The following is a 21037-nucleotide window of genomic DNA, read 5'->3' as shown; positions in this document are numbered from 1 at the left end:
TATTTGATAAACACATTAGTTCTGTTTTTCTTTGTCATTCATTGGGGTAATGTTGGTTTACAACACTGTATATTTTTTAGAAGTATGAGTTCACATCTCTTCAAGTGCAAATTGCCACACTCTCCACCACAGCTCATTGGATCCCTTTCACCCTTTGATCCCATCTTCCCTCCCTCAAAAATCTTAGAATCCAGTGGTTTGGTTGGTTTAACTATATTTGTTCCTTTTTTGTTTTCTGATTATCGCCAGAGCTTCACTGTCTCAAACTGAAGACAGAGGGGGGTGGGGAATATGAGTCAGTTCACTTGTATTGAAACTTCCTCCAGTGTGATGAGGTCCCAATTTGAACCTGGGTCACATACATGGCAAAGTAGTGCACTATCCAAGTAGTTATTTTGCTGACTATGAGTTTTATATTCTACATGTGATTAAAATCCAGTAGCCCAGTAACTTGTCTTCCTCTTTTTGACTTTATTCAACATAATCTCTAATTCTACCCATGTTTTTGAAAAATGGCAAGATTTCATTTATTATTATTAAAAATTTATTTTAGGGGATGGGGGGTTGCACACCTGGTTGAGTGTACATGTTAACAATTTGCAAGAACCCCGGTTCAAGCCCCCTGGTTCCTACCTGCAGGGGGGGAAAGCATCACAAGTGGTGAAGCAGTGCTGCAGGTGTCTTTCTGCAGGTGTTTTTCTCTCCCTCTCTGTCTTCCCCTTCCTCTCAATTTCTGGCTATCTCTATCAAGTAAATAAATAAAGATAATAAAAAGATTAATTTTATTTGTGTGTGTATATGTCAGAGAAGGAAGATGGATAGATAGAACCACAGTATTACTCAAGTATATTTGATGCTGGAGATTGAACTTGGTACTTCATGCTTGTACCTCAGGCTTATCAGCCTACAAGCCCACTACTGTGTCATCTCCTGGGCTCCAAGATGTCATCTTTTTATATAGCTGAATATTTTACTGTGTGTATTAGTACATCCTTATCCAGATCTATAGTTGGGTACTTCATTTTTTTTTCATATCTTGACTGTTGTAAATAATGCTGCAATCAACAAGAGTAAATATCTTTTCAAACTGAAGCAGGGTTCAGTTTGCCTTAGCACTAGGTAAGCTCTGGGGCTTGAACCTAGGTTGTACTCATGGAAGACATGTGCCCTACCTGTGCTCTATCTCTCCTAACCCTCAAATTAGTGTTTTTACGTTCTTTAGAAAGTTACATAGGAGTGGAATTGCTAAATTATATGCTAGGTCTATTTTTTACTATTTTGAGGAACTGCCAAATTGTTTTTAGCCTTTTTTTTTTTAACATCCAAAGGAAATTTTATGACCATCTCTCATTTATTTTTAATTCTTGTATTGAGTTAGAGAGTACAAAGTAGCCTTGACTTTTAACATGACTTAGTTTTTTTTTTTCATTGTGGTTTTGATTTGCACTTCCCTGATAAGTGATGAATATTTTCTTTCATGTACATGTTGGTCACCTGTACATCTTCTTTGGGATCTGTCATATTCTTTGGTCCAATTGGATTATTTTTTAGTGTAATGCCATGTGTTTATTTTTGCTTTAGCTTGACACTATTGACTTGAAACTTTTCCTCTATCCTAATACATGAATTTAGTACTGTAATTCCCTTCTAGCACTGTTTTGTATCCCACAGATTTTGACATCTTCATTCTCTTTGATGAATTTTTTATGTTTTTGAATATATTGTTTTTTTTTTTATTATCTTCATTTATTGGATAGACACAGACAGAAATTGGGAGGGAAGGGGTGATAGAGAGAAGGAGAAACACTGGCAGCACTGCTTCACTACTCATGAAGCTTTCTTCCTACAGCTGAGGACCTGGGGCTTGAACCTGGGTCATTACACATTGTAACATGTGTGCTCAACCAGGTGCACCACCACCTGGCCCCTGAGTATATTGCTTTATATAGGTTTTTCATTGACTATTGTAGGTATTACAGTGTATGTAGATAACTTGTCACAGGCTACTGATGCCATCATTTTACTCGTTTGAATGAATTATTGAATTAATTATAGAAATGGCATTTGCCTTTATGTCTCTTTACTCATTCACAGTATTATTGTGATCCGTCTGTATTTAGGACTACATCAGATAGGGTTTGCTTCAGCAAAATTTAAGAACTCAAGGGAAAGAATGCCCATTGTGTTCACTCATTTTTACTGTTTTTTTCTTACTTTCTGATGTTCCAAGATTCCTTTTTAAATCATTTCCTTTCTGTTTACAGAACTTCCTTTAGAAGCCATTCTTTTAGAGATACTGATGTCAAAAATCTGTTAGTATTCCCTCATCTGAGAGTGTCTTGATGTCTACTTTGTGTGTGAAGGATATTTACACTGGGATTCTGGGTTTATAATTTTGATATTTTATTCACTGAAATATTCTATCACTTTCTTCTGTCCTCCACAGTTTTTTTTAATGAGAATTTCCCTGTCATTTTCATGATTTTCTTCCTAGAGGTAGGTATGGTGTCATTTTTCTCTGACTGCTTACAAGACTTTGTCTTAGTTTACATAAATTTGCCTACATGTGTCTTGGTATCCGTATTTTTGGATTTGTCCTGTTTGGGATTTGCTCAGCTTCTTGGATATCCAAGCTTATGTTTTGTTTTAGTTTTTTTTTTTTTGACACATTTGGAGAGTTTTTAGTCATTATTTCTTTGAGTAGTTTCCCCAACCCTACTGTCTTTATCCTTTACTTCTAGGATTCCAGGGCATAAGTATTAGATATTTTGTTGTTTTTCCCATAGACTTCTGGACTATTTATTTCATATATATATACATATATGTGTATATGTATGTATTTATTTTTTTTGCCACCAGGGTTATCATTGGGACTTCAGTGTCTGAAGGAAAAATCCACCATTCCCAATGGCAATGTGTGTGTGTGTGTGTGTGTGTGTGTGTGTGTGTATGTGTTAGAGAAATAGAGAAAGAAGGAGTCATAGAGAAGGAGAGAGAAAGAGAAACACCAGAAGTACTGCTTCATTACTTTCCCCCATACATTACTTCCCCCATATTACTTTCCCCCTGAGGGCCAGGGGCTTGAACTTAGGTCTTCGTGCATAGTAACCTGTTTTAGCTTGCATACCATTGCTCTGTGCAACACAGACTGCATTATGTAGTCATTACCCTCCCCTGATATGAGGGAGCTCTCAGTGGTACTTTTATGGATGCTGGTCCCAGAAGTTCTGCACATGTGTGACACCATGTCATGTGAACACCCTTGGGAAATTATACATAATCTCTGCTCATAAAAAAAATCCTGCATAGACTGAAAAATGGAAAGCAGGCCACTCACTGTTGAGAAGGCTGTGACCATAGAGGGATTTCAGGGTGAATGGATTGCTCCAGATCCTAAGTTTACTGCTACTCAACTTGAGGTTGCAGACTGTCTGAAGATATTCAGAAATCTGGCAGTTCTCTGCTGAGGACTGAAGCACTGTAGCTACCACTAAAGACATCTGAGATCTCTACTGCTCAGTTACTGAATGGGGAGAAATAACCAGTGGGTGGTCTTAAACTGTCCTTTAATAGACTCTTTTAAATAGGGTTTAAGTTTGACAGAAAAGTAGTTTCTAAAAGTTTATTTATTTTTTTAGTTTCTAAAAGTTTTGTGGGGAAAGTGTTACATAGTTTTGGAAACGAAGTAAAAATTTTAGATGAAGAGTAGATGTCTGATTAGTCACATACTTTGATATTTTCAGTTTACAGAAAATAATGATCATCTTGTGTGTTAAAGCGATCCAGGCTCCAGTTTGCTGTTTGAGTATGTCCTTCCGGGTTTACTTTGTAAGGCAGTCTGACTCAGGGACTCTGAGGCACTGCAAATGTGAAAAGAAAAAAAAAGAGTTTTGAGCATAATTAAGACTGGAATGCAAATGAAGAAAAACTGAAGAATTGCTCCATGTTTGTTTTATTGTCCTGAATAATCAATCCCTTAACAAATTGTACGTAGTTGGGCGGGGTTGAAGACGCAATGGTTATGCAGAGACTCTCCTGCCTGAGGCTCCAAGCACCCAGTTTCAATACCTAGCGCCACAATAAACCAGAGCTGAGCAGTGCTCTGGTAAAGGATAAATAAATTTAAAAAAAAAAAAGAAAGAAAAAAAAAATACTACCATTATATTGGGAGAGTTAAGTCGATTGTAGTGCAGTTGCTGATTCATGGGTACAATTTCTCATCTCCTATAACATTCTCACCCAGTGTAGGTCCTTTTCCATCATCATGCAACAGGACCCCAGGTTTCTCTTTGCCCCCTCCCTCCTGGTCCTTTCCCAGAATCCTTTGCTTTGGTATATGTAATACACCACACCAGTCCAAGTTTGCTTATGAAATTATATGAATTAATTCTGATTCCAGAAATGAAAAGAATTTATCTTTAAGTAGAAAACAACAACAGACACAGGCATGATAGAGCAAGTATGATGTTTATTTTTAGAATTAAATAAAACCAGATTTTTTTTCTCACACATCTCTAATTTCAGCATAAAATCTATTAAATGACACCTCTATTATATGTAGCTTGTAAATATACAAACATGTCTACATAATAAAATTTAGATGTTATTTTAATATCAATTTAATCTTTGATTAAATTTAAAACTTGATAGTTTTAGATCTTTATTGAAAATTTAAATTAAGTTATAATTTCCATTTAAAGTTAAAACATTATTTTGAATAAGCCTTAACAAGATTAAAGAAATTTATTTTTATTTAACATAGTTATAGGGGCTGGGTGGTGGTGCACCTGGTTGAGTGCATATGTTAAAATGCACAAGGACCCTGATTCAAGCCCCCTGTCCCCACCTGCATGGGGAAAGCTTTGTGAGTGGTGAAGCAGTATTGTAGGTGTCTATCTCTCTCCCTATCTCCTCCTCCCCTCTCCATTTCTCTCTGTCTCTATCCAATAAATAAATAAAGATAAAAAATAAAAATAGTTGTCTAGGAGGTGAGGTGGCGCAGTGGATAAAGCATTGGACTCTCAAGCAGGAGGTCCTGAGTTCAATCCCCGGCAGCACATGTACCAGAGTGATGTCTGGTTCTTTCTCTCTCGCCTCCTATCTTTCTCATTAATAAATAAATAAAATAATAAAAATAAAATAGTACTTATAGAATTACCAGGAAATACTAATTTTGGCTAAAATATGTCATGTGTGGATAATTCATCTCAAGATACGTCTCTTCATTTTAGATAAGCCAGTTTACTAAACAAAATAAATGATAGTGGGGGCTGGGCATTGGTGTACCTGGTTGTGTGCACTAGGATAAAGCCCCTGCAGGGGGTAAAGCTTCTCAAGTGGTGAAGCAGTGCTGCAGGTATCTCTCTTTCTCCCTTTATGTCTTTCCCTTTCCCTTTCAATTTCTCTCTATTTCTATCTAATAAATAAAATAAATTTCTTTAAAAAGCTAGAATAATAAGTGACAGTATTGTATTATGACATAAATAGTAAGTATTCATACATTCATGTGTAAATAAATGACAGAATAAGTGGAAGGAGTAATGACAAGTGATTCTCACAGAATTTGAATTAATAAAAAAAGAAACTGTATTGTAATCCATTAATCACATCACCACCCCCCATAAAAGAAAGAAAAAAAAAAGGAAGAATGGAAATGGAAAAACACTATTCAAATGCCATAGTATTAATTGCCACAGAAAATACCCAGTAATATAATGAATGGACAAAAGTTTAAGCAGAAATGTAACATATGCCTAGTTTCAAACTGTCTTTTTTCCAAGTATTAATTATAAAGGAAAAATGGTAACTTTATATAAAGTTAAATAACTTGGCAGAGACTCTCTTAATTTGATGATCAGATTACCATCACCTTAACAAAATGTTCAAAATGGTAAAGTTTGTTTTTATTACAATTAAAAAAAGATTAGCATCAGTTGATATGACATCATATTCTCCCAACCTCTGCCCCCATATGATCTATAGAGAAGGAAGCCATCACTTCCATGACATTCTTTCTGATATCATCATAAGACACAGTCCAAAATTGTGGGAAATTTGCATTAATTTATTGTGATAATCATTTACTATATACATGAGTCAAGTCCTTATGCCATACTGTGGGCTGCCACTCTGGGTCCCCCACCCCCCTGGCCACTGACAGCAAAGGTCAGAGCGGCCCCCTGGGAGTCCTGGGGTAGCTCCATGTGGCAAGGGCAAGTGCTCAGAGAGACAAGCAGTCAGCTCTGGGAGAGCCTCAGTGGGGCAACTCGTTTATTGACAGAGAAAGCAAGCAGATATACCCATTGCACAGGGAGAAGGTTAAGGTAATCATTAAACACAAAGCAACACAATGCATAGTTACATTTTGACCTACAACTGTTTAATTACAAGTGACGAGTTACCATACAAGGTTTCATCACAAGCTCACAATGCAATTTTCCCCGGGGGTAAATTACAGGTACTTCAAAGGAGTGGGGGCAGTTGAGTAACGAGTTTGAGGTGGTTTCCAAGTTTGGCCAAACACAATATACAGTAATTCATGGCCTTTGTTTTAAGGGGAAATGAGGGGGATGTGCAGAAAGGTAGCCCCCATCCTGAGAAGCTGTCTGTCATTAGTTCACAAGGTCAGGGGAACCTGTCATTGTCTCCACCTGGTGAGGGGAGAGCTTGGGGTCGACCCACTCAGACATCATGGAAACAACGGCCTGGACTTCCCAGGCAGTGGGCCCACTCTCCAACACCATACATCTTAAACTTGGTGCTATATGTCAGTCATGTCTCAGTAAACAACAATAACAAAAATAAAGGCATATTAAAAGTGGCTAGTACTCTTCAACAGTTCTGAGGTTAGGAAAAACTTGGAAAGACTAAGAAACTGCTAGAGTTGTTAAAAGTAAGCGATAACTAAATGCTTTCTGGGAGTCCAGATTGGATACATGAAAAAGGGAAAAATGAGTGAAAACTAAGTCTGCAGTTTAATAGAACTGTACAAACGTTTAATTTCTTAATTTCAGTAACTGATAACTGATTATATGAGATGCTAGCTTTAAGTGGTTAGTGAAGGTTATACAGAAAATCTCTAAAATCTCAATAAAAGTTTTAAAATTCTTTGTAGACTAAAGCTTCCAGTAGAAATATATATATATATCTATGCATTTCAAAGTTAAAAAGGCAATTGAAGCAATTGCCTCAACTAATTAGATATTTTTAATATAATTTTAAAATATTTGTTTTATTTTAAAGAGCAACCAGAGTTTTATTCAGTGCTGACATATGATGGTACAAGGGACTAAGCCTAGGACCTAAACTGGGTCCAGTGTATAGTTATTGCACTAATACTTCCCTGGCCCAATATTTTAATTCAATATTTATTATGAGCTTTTAATTTATTTTATTTATTCCCTTTTGTTGCCCTTGTTGTCTTATTGTTGTAGTTATTATTATTGTTATTGATGTCATTATTGTTTTGTTGGATAAGACAGAGAGAAATAGAGAGAGGGAGGGGAAGACAGAGGGGAAGAGAAAGACACCTGCAGACCTGCTTCACCGCCTGTGAAGTGACTCCCCTGCAGGTGGGGAGCCAGAGGCTTGAACCAGGATATCATGAGTTTTTTATACCAAGAGCTCTTAGAGGTAACTCGGTTAGAGAAGTGAGTAACTGCATTTGAGAAAGTCAAATTGTGGGGTGGGGGAGATAGCATAATGGTTATACAAAGAGACTCTCATTCTCAGAGCTCCAAAGTCCCAACTTCAGTCCCCTGTATCACATAAGCCAGAGCTGAGCAGTGTTGTGGTAAAATAAATAAATTATGTAATCCAATACAGTTAACCCAGTAACGCTTATTTAATGTTTTGATTAATAAGTATTTACCCATTAAAGTTAGAATTCTTCTTTTTCACTAAAATCTCTGATTTACACATTAGAAGACTATTCTCTCTATTACAGAAGAAAAATGTCTCCAAATGAGTGATTTACAGAATATACTTAATATATTAAAACAATACTCTGTTACTCTGCCTTTGCTTCATCTGTTGGGCTGTTGGAAAAGTCATGATGTATTTTCTTTTTTTTTTTTAACTTTTTTTTGTTAATATTTATTCCTTTTTGTTGCCCTTTTTTTTTTTAAAGATTTTATTTATTAATTAATGAGAAACATAGGAGAGAGAAAGAGCCAGACATCACTCTGATACATGTGCTGCCAGGGATTGAACTCAAGACCTCATGCTTGAGAGTCCAATGCCTTATTCACTGCGCCACCTCCCGGACCACTTGTTGCCCTTGTTTTATTGTTGTTGTTATTAATGTTATTGTTGGATAGGACAGAGAGAAATGGAGAGAGGAGGGGAAGACAGAGGGGGAGAGAAAGACAGACACCTGCAGACCTGCTTCACCGCCTGTGAAGCGACTCCCCTGCAGGTGGGGAGTCTGGGCTCAAACCAGGATCCTTATGTTGGACCTTGGGCTTTGCGCCACCTGCACTTAACCCACTACGCTACCACCCGACTCCCATGATGTATTTTCTATGCAAAAATACATCATGACTTTTCTGACAACCCAATAGTTAGAAACGGGTATGGAAAATATTGAAGACACCAAATCAGCTCCATGTATGTCCAACATTTTGAAAATTTACTTAGCAGTAAAATTTATTGTATTCTGGCATGCACATAGGAGGTGACATTAGAATGTCATAATTCTAAAGATGAAGCTTACATCAATACATGTGATTGGGCATATTTGTAAAGTTTTTTTTTTTTTTTTTTTTTTTGCCTCTAGGGTTATTATTGTGGCTTGGTGCCTGCACTAGGAATCCACTGCTCCTGGAGGCCGTTTTTTCCCATTTTGTTGCCCTTGTTGTCTTTATTGTTATTGTTGCCATTGATGTTGTTGTTGGATAGCACAGAGAGAAATCCGAGAGAGGAGGGGAAATACAGAGGGAAGAGAAAGATAAACTACCTGCAGACCTACTTTACCGCTTGTGAAGTGAGCCCCCTGCAGGTGGAGATCCAGGGGTTCAAACCGGGATACTTATGCCGATCTTTTTGCTTTGCACCATGTGTGCTTAACCCGCTGCGCTACCACCCGACTGCCCGACCCTTGAAAACTGTTTTTAAAATAATGTTCTGGGGCTGGTTAGTGGACCCATCTTGCTATGTGTAAGGACCTAGGTTTATTATTTATCTTATTTTATTTTTTAAATTATCTTTATTTATTGGATAGAGACAGCCAGAAATCAAGAGGGAAGGGGGTGATAGGGAAAATCAGAGAGACGCCTGAAACATTGCTTCACCATTTGTGAAGCTTTCCCCTTGCAGGTGGAGACCAGGGGCTCGAACCTGGGTACTTGTGCTTTATAACATGTATGCTCAATCAGGTGCACCATCACCTGGCCCCAGGACCTGGGTTTAAACTCCCAGCCCCTACCTGCTGGGGAAAAGCTTCACAAGTAGTGAAGCAATGCTTCAAGTGTGTTTCTTCTTCACTCTGTTTCTTTCTCTTCCTCTCTATCTCAACCTCTATGAAGAGAAAAAATCTGAAGAAATGTTTTCCCTTTGGATTCCAGGTATAAATATTACTCCCTCAGGCCAACAAAATAGTCCACCTGGATAATGTGCCACTCTGCCATGTGTGAGTCCCAGTTTTGAGCTCAGCCCTTACTACTGGAGGAAGCTTTGGTGCTCTGGTGTGCTTCCTTCACTGTCTTTTTCTCTGTGAATAAAAATGTCTGCTTGCTTGGAGTGATGAAACCCCTGATGGCAAAAGTAAATAAATAAGTGTGTACATGTGCTCAGTATGTCCTCATGGATCTGGATTTACACACATTTATATAAAATAAGGCCCTTGTGAAAGTTTCATTAAAGTAATATTTAAAACATTTAAGGCCTAGTTAATGTATTGGTAACATTTCTGAAATGTGTTCAAAGCCCAACATTGGTTAATTTTACAAATGAGAGAACCTAACTTGGCTTATGAAGGTGAAAATGTTCAGCATTCCTGCACAGGACTTGCATGATTGAGTCCCCAGGTTTAGTCCCCAGTACTACCCTGTGTAGACTTGAGCAGTGTTCGGTCTCATTCTCTCCTGTCTTCTTCTCCTCTCTCACAAATACATTTAATAATTTTAATAATCATGAAGAAAAAAGCAGGACAACTGGGATGATTTCACTCATAAGTAGGATATAAAGAATTAAAACACATGCAACTTCAAAGGGAAAATATATACAATATATATTACATATATAATGTGTATATTATACACACACACACACATATATATATATATATTCAACTGCTAACTATGACCTTGAGTGAACTATAGTGGTTACTGTTGGGGTGGGGGCACAGAGAGCTTTGGTGGTGGGAGTGGTGTGGAATTATACCACTATAAGTAAGTCACTAATAAAATATATATGTTAAAGTCACATAAGTACTGTGAAGAAGGTGAAAAAGCAAAGGGTGAAACTAAGTAAATATTAAGATTTAAAAATTTTTTGAAGTGATGATCACAAGGAAGACTAATTTGTTTCTCCATTTCATTTTGTCAATGAGTTGCTAAAAAATAGCTCTACTTCCATAATTTCAGGATGCTCTGAGGAAAACAATGGCTTTCAATCGAGTCTAGTATTATCTGGAAAATATATATTTTCCTAAGGCTATTTAATTAGAATAATAATGAATTCTCTTTAATGTTTTCTTATAGTTGTATAAAAGCATTTTTTCTTGTGCTCTTGGGGAGCAAACCCAGGGTCTCATACATGTGAGGCATGATTTCTACCACTGGACTATATTCCTAGTTCACTAGAACTTGTTAACTACAACTCTAATTCATATTATTCCTCATCCATCTTTTGTTCCAATTTTAGTATATGTGCTGCCCAAGCGAGTACCTCATCCATCTCTCATTCCCTACATTCAAATAACTTTTCTTTGAAAAGGAAGGGAATAGGCATATTGACATCTGAGTCTTGTCTCTAGCCCAAAACAACTATTAAGAAATCTACCTCTGGAGAAGCAATTAAAGAAGCCAGACCTTCCACCTTCTGTACCTCACAATGATCCTGGGTCCATGCTTTCAGAGGGATAAGGAATATGGAAGATATCAAGGGAGGGGGTTGGATATGGAGCTCTGGGGGTAAGCATTGTGTGGAAATGTACCCCTCTTATCCTGGTCTTGCCAATATTTCCATTTTTATAAGTAAATAAATAAATAAAATCTCAGTGGGTTAAGTGCAGGTGGTGCAAAGCACAAGGACCAGTGTAAGGATCCCGGTTTAAGCCCCTGGCTCCCCACCTGCAGGGGAATCGCTTCACAGGCGTTAAAGCAGGTCTACAGGTGTCTGTCTTTCTCTCCCCCTCTCTGTCTTCCCCTCCTCTCTCCACTTCTCTGTCCTATCCAACAGCAATAACAACAACAATAATAACTACTACAATAAAACAACACGGGCAACAAAAGGGAATAGATAAATAAAATATTAAAAAAAAAGAAATCTACCTCTAACATAATTTTGGGAAACATTCTTGAACTGAATCTCTTTAGCCTTTATATTTGCCTATATTCACATTTGCAAGTAAGTCCAAATCTATTTTTTTTCTTTACCTTTCCATACCTGATTATCTGTGTAGGCCACCAGTCATCAAGCATTTGCATGTTTATGATTAATGGCATGCAAGATGTTGATTTAAAGATAATCTTTACTTTCAAGGGGCAAAGGTCTAGAAATTTCTGAATAATATTAAACTATTGCTACGTCTCAAACTTAATTACTTTCAGATATATCAAAAGTAGATGTTCATTCTCTTCTTTATACATGTATAACTTTATACCCTCATAATTTAAGAACAAAATAACAGATACCTTTATGAATCTAAGCATTTCTAGGGCCAAGATTAGTGAACTTCTAGGGGAGGCATGAATATGAGCTACATATAGTCATCAGATCCTTGGGCATGGCCCCCTGACCCCTGAGACCTCTTCCTATTAGAATTTGCTGGCAAACTGGAGCCAGCCTCTCTTTTCACCTCTCCAGTGCCATGTGGAAAGGGGAAGTTAGGCATAAAGCGCTTAAGAAATCGGAACTCACTATTGCTAGTGCCTGTCGCTGAACACATTTCATAGGGACAAGGCTGTGTTAAGGATCCATTGGCTCCTCCTTGTACTAGGTTGTTAGGGAAATTACAGTCATCATAGAAGTGCTCTTGGATTGTGAACTTTTCTCTGTATTTAGTAATCTTATGGTAGATGTGTATGACAAAGATCACTGTGACAGAGAGGAGGAAGAGAAAAGAAAGCACAGCCAGGGAAATAACTAAATATTTAGTGGTTGGATTTACCCTTGTGGGCTCCTTGGATGGATCCCTGAACTGCAGGTAGGGCTCAGAAAAGCCTTCTACCAGCAGAATGTTGAGTGAGGCAGTAGTGGAAAGAGCTGGTTGACCATGATCCTGCACAAGAATGATCAGTTTCTGCATCATGGGATCTCTCTCAGATATCTGCCGTAATGTGCGAATTTCCCCATTTTGCTGTTGAACAGAGAATAACCCAGGGTCAGTGGCCTTTAGCAGATGATATGAAAGCCAAGAGTTTTGACCTGAGTCACCATCCACAGCCACTACTTTGGTCACCAGGTACCCTGCCTCTGCAGACCTGGGCACCAGGTCATTGCAGGGAAAGGTGCCATTCTGCAGTGGGTACAAAATCATTGGGCGGTTGTCATTGTCATCCAGGACAACCACTCTGACAGTAACTTGGCTGCTTAGTGACATGAAGCCCCCATCAGTTGCTTTTACCACAAACTGAAAATCTTGAATGGCTTCATAATCCATGGTTCTTAGTGCATAGAGCTTCCCATTGTCTGCGTTTATGGAAATGTAAGCAAAGACCGACAGGTCTCCACTCTTTGGAGGCAGCAGAGAGTATGTTACTTGGGCATTCTTGCCCACATCACGATCCTCAGCATGGACTTTACCAATAAAAATAGCAGGGCTGTTGTTTTCTCGGACAGTCAAGATGTAGGAGTCCTCCAGAAATTCTGGGGGATTGTCATTAATGTCAGCTATTAGAACCTCCAGCACAGTCTCTGTGGATAGACTGGGTGGTCCTGTATCCATGGCAACAAGGGTGACATTATAGCCTGAAACCCTCTCCCTATCCAAACTGCTATCAGTGACCAGAGAGTAAGAATTACGAAGTGTAGGCTTGACTGAAAAGGGGAGGTCCTCTCTGAGGAAGCAGGTGATTTTCCCTCCCACTCGAGTGTCTCGGTCTCGCACAGTGAAAAGGGCCACCACAGTCTGCAGTGGGGAGTCCTCCGGGAGAGGGCTCGAAACGGAAGAAACAGTCACTTCAGGAGGATTGTCATTCACGTCCACCACTTCCACCAGGACTTTGCTGTGAGCCGAGAGGCCTCCACCATCCGTGGCTTGAATGTCAATGTCATAGGTCTCAACAGCTTCAAAATCAAGGGGTCTTCGTAGTCGAACCTCTCCAGTTTGCGAGTCAATCTGAAAAGTCTGGAGAACTGCTTCAGTGTTTTGTGCCAGTGAGTATGTGATCGCCTTGTTGGAGCCCTCGTCCTGGTCCGTGGCTGTCACGGTGGCCACCAGAGAGCTGTTGGCGCTGTCCTCGGGGACCTGGACGCGGTACACTAGGCGGGAGAACTGAGGCACGTGGTCATTGACATCCAGGACCTCCACGCGGATGTGGGCGTTGCCAGACTTGGGCGGGGACCCGCCATCCACAGCGGTAATTGTCAGGTTGATTACTGGCTCCTCCTCCCTATCCAAAGGCTTATCCAGAACCAGCTCCGCATATTTGGGACCGTGGCTGCGGAAGCGGGTGTGCAGGTGGAAATAGGCGTTGGCACTCAAGGTGTAGTTTTGCAGCCCATTGAGGCCAACGTCCAGATCCTGAGCGCTCTGCAGTGGAAAACGGGAGCCCAGGGGAGTGCTCTCAGGAATCTTTAAAACGGGCTCCTTGTTGAGGAATACCGGGGCATTGTCATTGATATCAAATACCCTGACTTCAGCTCGGAAGGACTGCAGGGGGTCCACCAGGACTATTTCAAAGTGCATAACACATGGGTCCGCTTTGCCACAAAGTGACTCCCGATCCAGTTTCTCCTTTACAAACAAGTCCCCGGTCTTGCGGTGCAGCCGGAAATGCAGCCTGTTGCCCTCGGAGACCAGCCGCGCCCCGCGGGCAGCCAGCTTCCCCACCTCCAGCCCCAGGTCCTTGGCCACATTCGCCACGAACGAGCCGCTCTCCATCTCCTCCGCCACTGAGTAGCGAATGGTGGCCGCACCCCCTACAGACACAAACAGAAAAACGAGAAGAGATCCCACTTGCCTGCTTCGCCAGAGTTTTCTGTGAACAAACGCCATCTGTCCACACAAGCGCTGTCTTTGAAGCCGCAGCCACCTGTTGAATTTCACTTTTCCGTCTACAGGTTCCACAGCCACTGCTCGCTCCTAACCTCTAACTGCAGCGCCGCCAATGGCTGACCAAGCCTGATAAACTGTTTTACACTTGGAAGAAAATTTGCATTCGGAAGAAAATTTGCATTCAGCAACTCAACTCCCCAACCTTTCGAATGTATTAATAGCTATGTTCTCATTCCGGAGAGTTAGGTAAAGGTTGAAAGTTTGTTGCTAAAGCAACGGCAGACACGTCTTTTAATTTCCTTTCAGGAAAAAAAGCGTCCTGGGAATTGAGAAGCCAATGAGAATACTCATTCAAACTGAAGTCATCAAGCTTAAGTCATCCTTTGCAGATAGGCTGGGGCCACCACAGCAACCAACAAACAGAGGAGTGAGCTTCTCTACACAGCTGTCCAGAGACCATGAGAGTTTCAAAATAAATTAATAAAATACAAATAAATAAGTAAAATAAAAGTAACCCTTTATTGTCTTCTGGATTCTTAACCAAATGGATAAGGGGTGGGGAGGTGGGAACTTGGAGGGAAAAGTCTGTAGGAAAGCAGAACGGCAAGAGAAAAAGTAAAGGACATTATCTTTCAGGAACTTGGAAACCATTAGATACACTGATAGGGGAACTGACCAGTTAGCGTTTTGATTCACCCAAATCCTTTTTTATCCTCAGAATTCTTAAATACTTATTAGGCAGCTGATTTATCACTCATATGACTATAAAAATTTCTAAGTATCATTTCTATATACTGGTACTTTATTATTTATGTGCATTATATAATTTAATTCTGCACCGACTCTGTATGGTACACATTTTTAGTATTTTTATTACACATTTTAAATTTTTTAAAAGGGAAGATAGACACCTGTAGTACTGCTTCACTGCTCATGGAACTTTTTCCCCTGCAGGTGGAGACCTGGGGCTTGAACTCAGATCCTTGCACATTGTAACTCCAAAGTTCCTCACCTAATATGTATTAGAGCAGGAATCCAATTTCATTTTGCCTGACTCTGAAGTGTGTGCTTTTAACCAGTATATTACCCTGCTTCCAAATGAAGGAAATGAAGAAAGATGTTTGGTTTAAAATTTTAAAGGAAATGGAATGATAGGCTACATTAATATATGGAAAATGACCTGGTAGAAACTTGAGGAATTTTTGTCAAGAACCTTGTATAATCAGAAGATCATAGAATATTCAAGAATTATGAAATGGGCAGGGAAGATAGTATAATGGTTACACAAGAGACTTAACATTCCAAGGTCCCAGGATAAATCCCCAGCACCACCATAAGCCAGAGCTGAGCAGTGCTCTGGTTAGTCACTGTCTCAGTCTGTCTCTTTCTTTCTCTTTCCCTCCCTCTGTTCCTCCAATTTCTCTTCATTCCTTCCTCTTCCTTCCTCCCTTTCTCTGTACCTCTTTCATTAAAAAAGTATTTAAAAAAAGAATTCTGAGTACCTGAGAAATGAGGTCCATCCCTCCCTTATTTTTGGCAAATGAAGAAATTAAGGCCTGAGTGATGAAATTACTTTCCCAGTTTGCACTGCCACCTACGGCAGTATAAGAACTAGAACTTGCCTTTGACACTGTGTCATTCATGCTCATGATCCAAAACAAGTGATTTTCCCATTTACACCCAGCATTTTATATGCTTGATTCCATAGAAACAGTAACTGCCAATTAAAAAAAAAAAAAAAGCTTAAACCTTACTTTCTTTGTTTTTCACTTTTTATTAGTGATTTAGTAGTGGTTAAGAAAAGTATAGGATTTCAGGAGTATAATTGCTTATGCACACATATTAACCATACCCTCTTCCAAAATTCTGTGTCCCCCATCCCCCAGATAACTACCATAGTTCTCAAAAAATTCAATGAATAGTTTGATTACCATTGTTTTGGCATGTTCATTTGTTAATTCATACTTTCTAAGTGAGAAAATACATATATATATATATATGTATATATGTAGATATATATGATACTATTCAGGTGCTTGAAATTATGAAATCATCTCCTTTACTTCATCTTAGTTGGAATTTGAAGGAGTCATATTAAGTTGGATTAGCCAGGAGAAAGACAAATACTGGATGATCTCACTTACATGTGGAATTTAAGAAACCAGGACAAGAAAGGAAAAACACTAAATAAAGCTTGGATTGGGTGTGGTGTATTGCACCAAACCAAAGGACTTTGGGAAAGGAGAGAGGGGAGGGACTAGAGAGCATTAGGACTAGAGGGGGGCACAGGTGGTGGTGCACCTGGTTAAGTTGCACACATTACAGTGCACAAGGATCTAGGTTCAAGCCCCTGGTCCTTTCACAGGGTGAAAGCTTCACAGGTGGTAAAGCATGGCTTCAGGTATCTCTCTGTCTCTCTCACTCCCTGTCACACTCTCCTGTCTCAAATTCTCTGTCTATATTCACCACAGAGTGCAGTACAGGTCTTGTTATTATTTTTGTTCTTGGTCAGGCTCTGAGCCTGGCCATAGGTAAATATTATTAAGACCACACAGAGCTTAATCCCAAGCCCTATACATGGTAGGAGGTAAGATGGTATCAGTTTGGCCTGGAGAGTCCAGCTGTGCTGAACTTCCTGCGAAGCTGGTACTGTGTCAAGCAGCTCATTTGGCAGTGCCTGTGCCACTAACTTACAGGAAGTGATGACTTATATTTTAATATTGTATTCTATATCCTTGCTATAATGACAAGAAGTTTTTGTCAGTTCTTTTGGATTTCCTACATAGATGATCATATACAAATAAAAATAGCTTTATTTTTCTTTTTTGATCGGTGTATCTTTTATTCCCTTTTCTTGTCTGATTGCAGTAACTAGAACTTGTAGTCCCTTACCCTACTACCCTCCCCCCCCCTTCTTTTTTCTACCAGGGTTATTTCTTGGGTTCTGTGTTTGCATGTTGATGTCACCATCCCCAGTGGCTTTTTTTCCCTTTCATTTTTGTTCTTTTTGTGTAATTAGTGTATTTTTTCTCCAGAGCTCTGGCTTTATGGTGGTATAGGGGGTTGAACATGGGACTTTCTGGCATGAGCGTCTCTTTGCATCACTATTATGATGCCCTCACCCATCTGTCTTGTTATGATACAGAAAGAAATGGAGGTGGGGGGAGTAGAGAGAGTGGTATACATGCAGCACTGCTCTGCTACTTGTGAAGCTTCTGTCCAGAAGATAGTAGGGACTGGGAGCTTAAATTTGAGTCCTCTGCATGTAGTGTGTGTTCTCTACCTGGTGTGCCACAATCGGACCCTGCCTCTGATGGGTGTAAGCAGCAGAGAGAGGCAGCATCTTTGCATTTTTCTGGTTTTAGTGAAGAAGCCAGAGGATTTAGGGGTAGTGTTCTGTATGATACTGTATAGTGAATGTACAATACCAAGAGTGAAACCTAATGTAAGCTCTAGACTTTAGAGACAACAATATGCTGGTCCATCTTTTTTATTTATTTATTTATTTATTTATTCCCTTTTTGTTGCCCTTGTTTTATTGTTGTGGTTATTATTGTTGTCTGTCTTCGTTATTGGATAGGACAGAGAGAAATCAAGAGAGGAGGGGAAGACAGAGAGGGGGAGAGAAAGATAGATACCTGCAGACCTGCTTTACTGGTTGTGAAGTGACTCCTCTGCGGGGGTGGGGGTGGGGTGGGAGCCGAGGGCTCGAACCAGGATCCTTACCCTGGTCCTTGCGCTTTGTGCCATGTGTGCTTAACCTGCTGTGCTACCGCCCGACTCCCTGGTCCATCTTTTATATGCACTACTCTGATGCAGGATATTACCAGTGAATGAGACTGGGCATAGGGTAGATCTGGAAAGACATGAAGACTCTGTGCTTCCAGGTTAGTTTCAGTAGGAACCTAAAACTTCTCTAAAAATAAATCTGAGACCCAGGGAGAAAACTTAGATGAGCATGGATTTAAATGTGTTCCAGAACCCATAGGATCATTCAATCCTCAGCAACACCTATGCCATAACTGAACTGTGTGTTTTGGTCCTCTCTTTTCTCCTTCTGCCATTCTCTATGTCATAGATAAACAAATATTTTAAAATAAAGTTTATTTTGGAATTAATGACATTTTGAGTGACATTTTGTTTGAAAATCTGCTCAGGCAAGTCAGATAAATGCAATGAACATCATAGTGGTTAGCAAATTCTTACTACACCATGTTTTGCCCTCTGAGATTCTGTATCTTTTTTTTCAAGCAGCACTGATCAGCTCTAGCTTATAGTGGTTCTAGCAGTTGAACCTGGGACTTTGAAGCCTCAAGCACGAGAGTCTCTTTGCATAATCATTATATCTACCCCCCACCCCAGATTCTGTATTTTCTATTTAAAAGATTAGTCTAGGTTAAAAGCTATTCTAATTGTTCTGCTGAAAATTTTGTCACTACTTCCAACATCTCTTAAGAAAAAGGGCTTAATAGAATATTGGGGTTTCAGGGCTGGATGGTGGTGCTCCTGGTTGAGCACACATGTTTCAGTGTGCAAGGACTCAGGTCTGAGCACCCAGCCTCCACTTGCAAGGGGAAAGCTTTGCAAGTGGTGAAGCACTGTGGCAGGTGTCTTTCTATCTCTCTCCCTTCTCTACCATCCCCTTCCATCTAAATTTCTGGCTATCTCTATCTAATAAAGATAATTAAAAAATCTTTAAAAAAAGAATGTTGGGTTTCTCCATTTGTTTTTTTCTGTTGCTTTTCCACATTTATCGTTATAATAATTTATAACATTAATATCTGGGGTTCCCTCCTTCATATGTATTCCTTGAATCCGAAAAGCTGCCTATTTTTAGAGAAGCATTGTGTATTTTAAAACATTGAGATCACATGCAATTTTAGACTTTATATAAATAGCATTAAATTTACTGCAACTGCTTTTGATCTACCATCTGTTGCTTTAAATGGCAAGGCCTGGTGTTGTTCACCATGTGTGTATGTGTATAACGTTACTGTCTTCCACAGTAATAAGAGAAGCTATAGTCCAATCCAGTGCTGTTTACAGACCAGATTTATATTACACCCTATTTTAAACAGATGGTTTTCATGCCCTCATTTATACTTTCTTGTTTCCCATGCTGATCCTGGTAGATATCTTCTCATGAAACCTAGCATGGGAATCTGGAAATGCTACAGGTACCTTTCCACAAAATCAGACAAATATTTGGTAATCATTCCAATTTAATTGAATGGAATCTAGGTTAAAGTAATAATTCCTCTACCTTTTAAATTTTAATCAGTTTTTCCTTTTAATAAGTGAAGATAGTTCAGGTAACAATCCCAAATTCAGTACCTAAATTTTAACTGGAATTGATATTTTGAAATAATTATTTATTGCTCTAAAGCAGAAATAACAACTATGTTTTCTTTGTTGAGATTGATAGAAAAGTGTTGAAAAAATATAAGAATACTGATTAACTAGGTTGTCTGGCAAAACCAAGTATACTTCCTGGATCTAGACTGGTTTATTATTTTTCTCTCCCCTGTAACTGGTAAGTTTGTGTATTTGAGAAAGAACATTATTTTATTCCCACTATTGTAGAATTGGTTTTACACTTTAACTCATCCATCTATGTAATTGTCACTTAATATACATACACAGCTGTATATTCTATGTACTATATGTGGACTATATCTGTATTCATCTGTCTAGTAGTCATTTGTTTCAAAAGATAGGAAGAGTGATGCTGAACTATTTATGGAATAGAGGTTACCATAAGTGACATATTTTTCTTCTGGAAACTTAACGTGAAGTTGTAGTATCAGCTTAAATTTGACTTAAAATATACTCTAAATATTTTAGTAACCTCAGCATTGAAACATACAGGTACTTATCTGATAACAAGATATTTTGAAATAAAAACGGGGGAAATTTGAATTTATTTGTAAACTGTTGGGTGAGAGAATATTCTGGAAATTCTCTATTCCTTATATCTCTTTGATTTTTTTTTTTTTCCTCCTCCAGGGTTATTGCTGGGCTCGGTGCCTGCACCATGAATCCACCGCTCCTGGAGGCCATTTTTCCCCCCTTTTGTTGCCCTTGTTGTAGCTTTGTTGTGGTTATTATTATTGCCCTTGTTGACACAATTCGTTGTTGGATAGGACAGAGAGAAATGGAGAGAGGAGGGGAAGACAGAGAAGGGGAGAGAAAGATAGACACCTGCAGACCTACTTCACCGCTTGTGAAGCGACTCCCCTGCAGGTGGGGAGCCGGGGGCTCAAACCGGGATCCTTACGCCGGTCCCTGCGCTTTGCGCCACATGCGCTTAACCCACTGCGCTACCGCCCAACCCCCTCTCTTTGATTTTTTTAAAAATTTCTTTATTGGGGAATTAATGTTTTACATTCGACAGTAAATATAATAGTTTGTACATGCATAACATTTCCCAGTTTTTAATATAGCAGTATAGCCCCCACTAGATTCTCTGTCATCCTTTTTGGTCCTGTATTCTCCCCCCAACACCTCCCACCTACCCCAGAGTCTTTTACTTTGTTGCAATATGCCACTCTTTGACTTTTGTAATTAGGTAGATGTCTGCTAGGGAGATAGCTGCAGTGATAGTCCGCCAGACATTAATACCTGTGGCCCCAGAAGTCCTGGGCTCAAATATTTTTG

At 39.3% G+C, this 21037-nt stretch overlaps 1 protein-coding gene across 1 annotated transcript; it reads right to left on the bottom strand.

Moving 5' to 3' along the window:
* Window positions 1–11887: 11887 nt before the first annotated feature.
* PCDHB1 (protocadherin beta 1) lies at window positions 11888–14820 on the bottom strand. Its single transcript, XM_007517501.2, has one exon. It carries the CDS (start codon window positions 14378–14380, stop codon window positions 11921–11923), a length of 2460 nt encoding a protein of 819 aa, XP_007517563.1. The 5' UTR covers window positions 14381–14820; the 3' UTR covers window positions 11888–11920.
* Window positions 14821–21037: the final 6217 nt, after the last annotated feature.

The sequence above is a fragment of the Erinaceus europaeus genome, chromosome 2 (genome assembly GCF_950295315.1).
Source record: "Erinaceus europaeus chromosome 2, mEriEur2.1, whole genome shotgun sequence".
Lineage (NCBI taxonomy): Eukaryota > Metazoa > Chordata > Mammalia > Eulipotyphla > Erinaceidae > Erinaceus > Erinaceus europaeus.
This window is presented reverse-complemented; position numbering and strand designations above follow the sequence as displayed.

Excerpts from the sequence above, each read along its gene's own strand:
- PCDHB1 (XM_007517501.2), bottom strand. The coding sequence starts at position 14,380 with ATGGCGTTTGTTCACAGAAAACTCTGGCGAAGCAGGCAAGTGGGATCT.